This window comes from Perna viridis, chromosome 12 (genome assembly GCF_037379345.1).
Source record: "Perna viridis isolate PV_CMFRI_1.1 ecotype Kerala chromosome 12, ASM3737934v1, whole genome shotgun sequence".
Lineage (NCBI taxonomy): Eukaryota > Metazoa > Mollusca > Bivalvia > Mytilida > Mytilidae > Perna > Perna viridis.
Window position 1 is genome coordinate 23502358 of NC_142456.1, and position 10162 is coordinate 23512519.

General features: G+C 33.7%; 1 protein-coding gene across 2 annotated transcripts; it reads left to right on the forward strand.

Annotated features, from left to right (window-relative positions):
- Nucleotides 1-1588: 1588 nt before the first annotated feature.
- On the forward strand, nt 1589-9927 carry LOC148601751 (uncharacterized). Of its 2 annotated transcripts, none has more exons than XM_088555996.1 (2): nt 1589-1895; nt 7182-9927. In XM_088555996.1, the coding sequence occupies exons 1-2, from the start codon at nt 1714-1716 to the stop codon at nt 7897-7899; spliced, it is 900 nt and encodes a 299-aa protein (XP_088412122.1). In that variant the 5' UTR covers nt 1589-1713; the 3' UTR covers nt 7900-9927. The 2 variants fall into 2 exon arrangements, with proteins under 2 accessions (XP_088412122.1, XP_088412123.1); XM_088555997.1 differs by lacking the exon at nt 1589-1895 and adding an exon at nt 2373-2623.
- The last annotated feature ends 235 nt before the right edge of the window (nt 9928-10162 follow it).

The window sequence follows — 10162 nt, forward strand, 5'->3', positions numbered from 1 at the left end:
TTGATTGCGACCATTCCCGAATCTGTGTGACCTAAAATGACGAATAAGAAAATGAATGTTGAAAAAGGAAATGAATTTCGGAATAGAATCTCTGTCCCACCCCAAGTCGATTGCGACCATTCCCAACTCTTTGCGATCCAAATTTCCGATTAATGAAATCAATGTTGAAATGAAATATCTGACCCCTCCCGAATCGAATGCGACCATTCACAACTCTGTGTGACCTAAAACGACGAATAAGGAAATGAATTTTGAAATGAAATTGGGACCCCTCCCAAGTGTAATGCGACCATTACCGACTCTGAACGGCCTTAAATGGCGAAGAGGAAAATGAATGATGAAATGAAATATCTTATCCCTCCTGCGTCGATTGTGATCATTCCTATTTCTGTACGACCTAAAAATCCTTGACCCATCCCGAATTTCCCTTCCCAACCCATCCTTAAAAGATGCGTAATGATTAGTTAGAACTTAATAATATTTTATTTGTAAAAATAGCTTAAAGATGTTCCCTACAATAATTTCCAATTTATATATTCCTATGTTGGAAAAGGAAAAAGGTAAAAACTTGAGCTCCGTATAGAGGAATGTGTTTATAATTACGTCGTAACAACTGAAAACCTATTTGATTAATCCTGAATCATCTGTGACGTAGATATTTGTGGACTGCTTATATAAGGGAAAAAATCCTTGAAAAGTTTGCTGCCATTTTTCCTTAATGCATTTTAAACTAAATTTGAGCTACCAATATCTTAAAACTTTACAAACACTTTGATGATCATTTCTGTGGGTTATTAGGTATAAATACTCGGAAGAAGCAATAAAATTTGCATTTTTGTCTACATATGCCACGCCTTATACACATTTTGCATGATTTCTAAACAGAGAAGTACTTAACATATGTATGAATCGTCTGATTTTAGTCCTCAAATGTACCCAATAACATTCTGAAATGATTTACGGTACATAAATTCAATTAAATTTTAAACAGTATCATTTAACATATGTAAATTAAACCATCGATGAAAAATATACTTAGTGGTGTTCATTGCCCGTAACCGTTTTTTTTTAAATTTTTGATCCAGTAAATAAATATATCGGACATTAAACTCAAATTTTAAATTTCAAAAATTGAATTTAAAGTTAGAACTTGAATCTGTGTTTCATGGTGTTAAAAAAAGCACCGAACAAACGATGCTTTTTCGGTTACATATGCTATATTTTCACGTAACAATAGCCATTTCCCTAATTAAGATCTGTATTTCAGAGTAAACTATACATTCATCTTCCACTAAAATCACCCAAATCAAACCAAATTAAGAACAATAACTTTCACTAAGTGTCAATTTCATACAAAATCGATATATTTTTTATCTTGAAAGTGCAACAACCGAGTTACAAACTAAGGCAAGTATTTGGTGTGTAAATGTTTCTAAATAATAGATAAATGCGAATTCAGTGAGTCTTTGAAATGCAATAATCACCGCCTGTCTGATTTTTATACAGACTGGTACTTAAATCTACTGAATGAAAATTCACAGTCCTTATAATTTTAATCTTGAATGTGCAACAACCGAGTGACACACTCAGGTAATGCGGTTTGTAACTGGTTCTAAATAATAAATAGAAATGATTTTGTGCGTTTTTGACATGCATGAATCGCCTCCTGTAATATTTTGATAGAGACTGCTACTTAAATCTACTGAGACAATTATGTCTACAATGATTCAGCAGTGGGTATTTATTGTCATTAAAGCTGTACAATGTGTTTACTCATTGGACTTTACAGTAGTTGACCTGACACATGAATTAAACTCATCTACTATATATTGGCCTGGAATACCAACCTTCAATTTCACTATCTTAAAGAGGGAAAACTTAACTCAAGACATTTGGTAAGTATTAATTTCTTTTAATAAGCGGGGGGAGTATTTTCGGAATAGAGTAAATCAGAGCCGATTCTATTCAATTATGGTATGATTGCCTTCCCGTGTTCCAGTGGTAATCCATTTGCACTGGTCCATCACTGAGTAGTCCGTCAAGTCCTTCAATGGCGAAGGTAAAATTTCGTGAGATAAATAACGGTCTCTTGTTATACAAAGATAAATTTGAAGATTATTTGAGTGACGTTAGAGATAAAGTGTAGACTGGGCGACAACTCGAAATCAGAATAGTGTGTCCGGGTGGGTTGACATGCCTACTTATGGGCCGTTGCTATAATTGTTCTTGCCCTGAGGTGCATGAAATATGTCTGCCATACAAATGTAGATCAATGTAAATCTATACTCCTTATAAGATAGAAACCATGCTTAAGTCACCATTCTATTCAGAAGACTACTATATGTCTAAAACTGTGAACAAATTATAATGAGTAGTAAAGACATTTGGAATAGAGTTTTGTGTTAATTAAAACTTTATATTTAATAACCATGTTACATTCGGGTCGACTTGAGTCTAAATACGGGATCTAGCACTGCAGTAATGAGATTTCATGGATATTTTATACAAATATCAAATGGGGGTGTCGCATGATTCAAACCAATTCCTTCAAGAACATTTGACATTTCTGCCTTGCAGTGGACCATTTTGAATTTAAAAAAATATGCAAGGTACTTATGGAAAGGTTAGTACTTTTTTATGTTCACAATTAATTATAATATCATTTCGTTTGACAAAGAGGTAACCAAGTTTTTTTACTGAACTCTTATTACCAATAAAGAATTTGCAATAAACAGAACAGTATATTAAAATATTTTTTTCCATATACAATAAATAAGTGGTTAAGGCCACAATGAATGAAAAGATGATTATTTCTATACATAACATGCTGGTGTTTTTTTAACTAAAGCTTTTTTTACGCAATTTTGTAAGTCATCCTGACTCTAAAATCTGTATATAATACATACTTATAGATAGAAAAATTCAAAACGTATGCCAATGCAATAAAAATTCTATCTAGAGCATTTGAAACATGTTGTCCACATGTGAGGATTGCGGATCTTCCACCTGCGTCCTTTTCTTTGCTGACAATTTGTCGACAACAGTTTTCAAACAAATTTCATTACTGTTACTGGACTATACGATATCATATGGTAATGAATTCCGGATACAATGACGGCTACAACTATGAGTCCACTGATATTAGTGCTAGGAGAAAACACATTGGATTTGATGTAGCTGGAATCGAAGATGAAGCCATTGTTAAAAACACAGCGTAAGATAGAAGTACTGTCATGTAAAATGACACGCGTTGTCTGGATTCAGTCGGTAGAAGGAACACCATTGGAATCAAAAGACATAGTAGCATCGCTGGCACAACAATCATCCAAGCGAAGTATGTCGATCTCCATTTCAACGTTAAAGTAACACAGTATTCGGTATAACCTCCGTGATAGATCGCTTCAACAGAATTGTTGGTTAGTTCCCAGACAGAACTTATTTTGAAATGTTTCCTATAAACTTCAGGTCTCGAGCTGGAAAATTTAAATAATGTGTTATCTGAAGTCCAGCTGACAAATTGTAAGCTGCACATTTGTGTGTCAAATGGAAATTTAGATATATATGTATCACATTTAGCCTTCAAGGTCCCTCCAGGGGTATAAATTATTGATCCGTCATTATATATATTCACAGGAAAATCGAATAAGACCGAGGGGCTTCAGATCGTCAGCATTGTTCTGAAGGGAGATCAAAGGAACCCACGTGTCTTTTACTTCCACTTGTAGTTGTGTTAGGTTCCCAAATTTCGCCGGGTTCCGCGACAGAGAGGAATCTGTCCAATGCAAACCAATGGCAGCATTAATAACCAGTATCTGTTTTGTTTCCTCGAAATCGTTTATTGATAAGAGGTGAAAAATGAAGCCGATTTCCCAATGGTGTTGAGAAGTTATTTTTAGGTACGATACTCTTGATGGAACCATCAAAGATTTGATTGTACACATCTTTATCATTTGTTGCGACTCCTCTGCTTTATACATTTTTGGTGAACACAACGCCAAAAAAAGCAACTTAGAAATAAAAATTGTTTTTTTAATTTTGAGAGTTTAGCCATGGTTTCGTCCCACACTTCACAAACCACTGTCCATTCTGAAAACTGATAAACTGTAACATTGTATGAGTTACATGAAGGCTAATTTGCTACAAAATACTAAATGGATTTTTTACACAAAAATCATTGCTAAGTTAAAAAAAGCTTTTTATATTATTTTAACTCGAATGACCTATTCATTAAAGCACGGAAATGTTTTAAATTTCAAAATTGCAATAACTAATTGATGCCATTGTTTGAAATTGTACGGTTTTGATAATACAATGAAGCTGTGTTATGCTCTTTAACGATTTTGTTTTTGTCTATTCATATTCCAGTGTTGAATAGGGATAGTCCTCTACTTAGAAATTTCTATAATCAGTTGCATCAAACTATTAATGGTAATGGCAATTACGATTATCTTAGTACAGCGACTGTTGAATTGGGTAAATTAGTCAATTTTCTCAAACATACCATGTTGTTTTCAAGAGTTACTCGGCTACAAGATTTTTTGTATATTAATACGTCCTTTGTGTATTGTATCTTTCAATATATGGTCTCGGCACTCAGGAATTAACCGTTGAAAATTTCGTCGGGATGATATCGGTTATCTATAAATCGGAAAAGATGAACTTAGAAATAGTTTAACTGTCTATTAATATAACCGTTCGATGGTATTGTGGGTGGTTTAGGTTCAATCAGTCTGCAGTAGTTACGCAATATATATATATCTAATTGAAGCAATATATCATGGACAATTCACTCTCAACCCTATCAATTATTTACAACTGTATATGTTAAGCGTTTTAATAAATGTGCTCCTTTTTAAGATATGAGCTGACTTTATAGTGATCTGATCCAAAGGAAAGAACATCGTTTAGCCAGATACTTTTATCTCAGTTTCCGCTATGTAGATCACGTATTATCGTTAAACAATCCTAGTTTCGGGATCATATACATCGCATCTACTTAACGAATGTGAGATTAAGAATACTACAGCTACTAGTAGGTCAGTCTCATATTTTGACCTAGACGCTTCATTCCGTATAATCAACTTTCATTGGTGGCAACATGCCTTCAGCATCTGTTGAGTTTTCTTATCACAACTCGTATGTTATGCCAAGAGCTTGTCGTAACTACGCAAACATATTGTATCTCACAAGATTATTTATAATTAAGATTCTGGAACTAGGATATATTGATACAAGATTGAAGCCATCACTACAGAAGTTTAGTAATCATCATGGACTCGTGTGTCGTTACGGTGTATCCATCTATCTGCACCATGAGAACCAATTTGTTCAACGTGCCATAGTTTTCATTTCCTCTTTCGTCTATCCCGGACCTGACTTTTTATGAGCAACTTTGCGGGTATTTCTAGAAAAGCAGAGGACGTTTGCCCTACCGGTGCACATGGTCCATGCTCCCAGTTTATATTTGAGTCGGATATGTTCATTAACTTTTGTTGCTTTGACGTATTATTTTGTTATTTTATGTTCTTTATTGTATGTGTCTGTTTTTTCCAATATGGTCTTTATCCCTGGATTATATTTTTTATTTCCCCTAGAATCTTGGTTCCCTTGATTACTCTTTTAACACATTTCGGTAGAAATATCAAAGTCATAATTATCTTTAAAAAATCGTAACTTTACTAGTTAGTAATGCTCTAGCATAAATGCAAAACAATCAAGTTCGGCTGAAGTTTTTTCTCATTTTTACAGAATTTATACAGAAAAGTATATGGAAATTATACAAGTACAAAAAGTGTTCCTCTTTTCATGGCCTCAAAATGTCATATAGTCTAACATTAAAGGACCTGCCATTATTTATTTCCAGGGGATGGTACAAATTGTAGAGGTCAAGCAAAAATGGAATTTCCTGGTTGATTAAGCATTGGGGGTCATTATTTTTTTTTACCAATAGACATATATATATATTTTCTAATATTGGTCTCTGGAAGGCAATATATAAGAAGCTAGTAAAAGAAGACTTCATAATTTTCTGAATTCATAATAATTTTATAACTATTATAGTATCATTTGTTTTTACATTCTGGCATTTTTTTATCTACAAAATTAATCGCGATGCTCGGAAATCAAAACTGTTAATGACAAGAACAAGTAACAAATTACCATTTAATTTAGACTTTGTTCAGTTTGTTCAGTTTGATCAGATGGTTGATATCAATGGATGAAAAATAAGTTCTAATTTGTCACTTTTTATATGAACACAAAGATATTGCAAGCGAAAAATAATATAACCCTGTTGTCGTAGTCTTTGTCGTTTGTGTCCGTTTTCTTTTTGTTGGTGTTTTTGTTTTTGTTTTTTGTTTTTTGGTGTGTGTGTATTTACGATAACTTATGTAAACCTTTCCGAATTTTTTTTTCAATATTATCATATTGTATTATGATACGTGGCGGAGGGCCCTATAGCTTTTGAATCGCCATTTTTTTCTATATATCTGACCAGATTTTTAAAAGATCCCTCATGCAGATTCCTACCTTATTCTGATTTCAGATATCTCTCATACGGTTTTCGACCAAAGATAACCGCGCCATATCCGATTCTGAATTATTTTAACGGATCCCTCCCGAAAATCGACGCCTGCGACTTTCAATAAGATTTAAATCTCTTACGATTCGTTACATACAGGGATCGGAAGCAAAGGTCTTTGATTGGCACCCTTTTGGCAGATTTTTTCCCATTTCCATTGAATTTTAATTTTTGTCCAATATTGTGTTCAAACCAGTTGTTGTGTCCATCACGAACTGCGTCAAAAAATAATACTGTACCCTCATTTGCTACTGATGGATTCAACATTATTGGTCGTATAATGCTGCGCTTGACAAAGCTTTTTTTTTAACAAAATTTGGTTTCTTCGATATTTATATTTACAAGTAAAAGTAAAACTTTTGGAGAAATAATAACTTTTGAATAATAACTTGTACTAAAGAATTATATTATTATATAGTTGCGTGGGTAATTAAACACTTGTCGTTTTGCTCAAGTGGACAATTAGTGAACTGACATTCGAAACTCTAGACACTGCAATAATCAAGCAAAAATGAGAAGCAAAGAATTCCTGAAGAGACGGCTTACTTGAACTCAGCTTATAGATAGATTATTACATTACAATATTATCTGTTTATTATAGGTTTGAGAGCAATTATTTTGGATCTTCTGAGCATGGGGGTACACACACAGACTCGCCTTCCCATTTCTCCGAGGGTGGGATGCGCATACAGAAAATTCCAATGAAAGATTTGGTAGGGCCCGGCGTCATCATTGATGTACAAGAAAAGTCAAAAAAAGACCACGACTACAGAGTATCTATTAAAGATCTTAAGGAATGGGAAGCGAACTTTGGTCAAATACCGGACGGTGCCATTGTTGTCATGAATTCTGGGTGGTATTCTCGTTACCCAAACAAAAATTTAGTTTTCAACACAGAAAAATTTGATGATCATACAACATTTCATTTTCCTGGTTGGCATGTCGATACCGTTCTGTGGTTGATCAACAACCGTGTCGTTAAGGCAGTAGGAGTAGACACTCCGTCGAATGACTATGGTCAATCAACAGAATATTTAGTACATAGGCTTGTTGCAAAAAGCGGTTTAGTTGGTGTTGAAAATGTTGCTAACTTGGACGCTATTCCACAAGTAGGTAGTACTATTTTTCTACCAGTAATTAAACTTCATGATGGAAGCGGTGGACCAGTTCGCGCGTTTGCAACTATTCCCTCACCAGAATTACTGAGCAACCAGTACTTAACTATTTGCCTTTGTGTTTTCGTGTTAACACTGTCTATAATGCTATGTATTAAAGTAATCTTAAATATCTCTTTAATGGAAAAGTCGAAAAAAGCTTGAATTTTGGAACTTATACAAGTTTGTTTTTCGCATTGTCAAATCAACCCGTATGTACTTGATTTAATTCATTCATTGATATTAAAAACATGACATTTTTTTCGTTTGATTTTCGGGAATCGTTATCTAAATTTACTGTTCAAATTGTGAAAATCTTATCTTTTACTTAAGAATATATGTATAGTTATACATCTTGGTCTGTAATTTAACAATGTACAAGCAAAATACAAAAAGAATAATTAGCATTTAACGCCTTTAAACCAAAGTAGTTTAGTTCGTCTTATTTCGACCCAATGTCAAAACATCCATGACACTGAACTTTTTATCTACAGTGAAAGTATTGACACATTTTCAAGTCAAATGCTGACCTTGACCTTATTTTTTTGGTTCTGAAGCGAAAGAAGTGAACTAAATCATGCAAATTGAATGTGTATTCATTGATTTCATAAAAAGCTTTTTTAAAACGACAACAAGTGCATCTATTAACCACGTAGCATATATTCGTAACGCGGAGATCGACAACATTACACTGACCTTTCTTTACCGTCATTTGAATATATATATCAAGGATGGAAAACATTCGCGTATTATTATCAAGTTTAAAATGCACTACCTTTGATCATTTTTATAATTTTTTTCCAATTTTGAATCGGATTCTGTAATATATAGTTTCTTACATTGTCATGAATAATAGGATAATTGGAAAGTGTGAATAACCAATTGATTATCCTATTTATTATATAGATTTCCTCCATTATTCATAGGTATTTTCAACACAAATTTAAAATTTTGTGAACGGCGGATATTCGTGTTGTGACGTGTTGGCTGGAGAAAGCGTGAAAGTGAAATAACCGACTTTATTTCACAGTGTGAATTATCGAAAAAAAAATTACATTTGGAACAATCGGTAAATCACTGCTATCTATATAATGATGGTGTGTAACTTCAAAAAAGAGTGTTTTCTGTTCAACTGGTCAATTGAAAGAATGATCAGGGGAGGGAACCTAGATTCTAGCGGAAATCAAAAGAATGTCATCCATGAACAACGACCAGACATAGAAAACAGACAAATACAACAAAGAACATAAAGTAACTAAAATAGTGTTACAAATTGGTAACCCCCTCATGCATTTATTTCGATTACGATTGTCATATTAGTCATGGAAAGTGATATTACCTTAAGTTTGACTTGATTAGTAATATTTATCGATCTATTTCGGTCTGTTTACATTGAGATTTACAAGTCGTAACGCTTAATTTTACGTCCTGTTGAAATGATACGGTTAGTTGACGCTATTTATGATTATGGTTCCTTAGGAAAGTATCCTTACCAGATGTTGAGATCATTATATGTATGATTTGTATTATATTTTTATTAGCAAATATTGCATTTTCCTTTCTGGAGAAAACACAAGTTGCGATCGCCATTCCTGTTTACATTTTACCGGGACATTGCACGTGTTTGTAAGAATTATTCTGATTGGTCAGGGGTGACGTCATCAGCATATAAAACGAGGCCTACTTTCGGCTTCAAGCAGATTCTGAATCTCAATAGCTCCTTGAGCAGTCACTTCCGAAGCCATAAACAGAACCATACCAATCTTGACTTAGTATCACTATGAGTGATAACCACCAGAGAAAATCTGAGATAGGAATGGTATGATACCTACTCACATATGCAAATTAGCCATATGCTTGGATGAGTCATCCTCCTTTGGGGTTTTCCCTGTTAGCCGTCAACTTGGTTGAAATTATATACCGTAGGGAGAATTTGATTCAAAGTTCCAAATAAACTTCTAGTAGATGTATACTCACCAGATAACCTTCTATGAGTTGTATAAAACCTTCTGTAGGCTTAAATTATTTTCAAAACCAACATCAGGTACTGATAGGATACTAAGACCAAATTGGGTTTTAGAGGAATAGGCTACTGATTTTGTCATGTTATTGTTGTATTGAAAAGAAGATTATTTATTCATATAAAGGTTATGAACCTATCCTGACTTTGTATTGAATCAACCAAATACCAAATCAAAGGGATTTATGCAAATGAATGTTTCGGTTTGGCCTTTTTTTGTTTTAATCAATACAAATAAGCCACTCGGACTGAAAGGCGTCTAAACCGTTACAATAGTACATACAAAGAAACAAATGTAAAGAATCAACTCGGACTCCCCTAGAAACACACTTCGTTATCACAAGCTCATGACAATACTGCGTGAGTTTATTCACAAATGTTTTCATACAAAACAGGGGACTGAAAGAC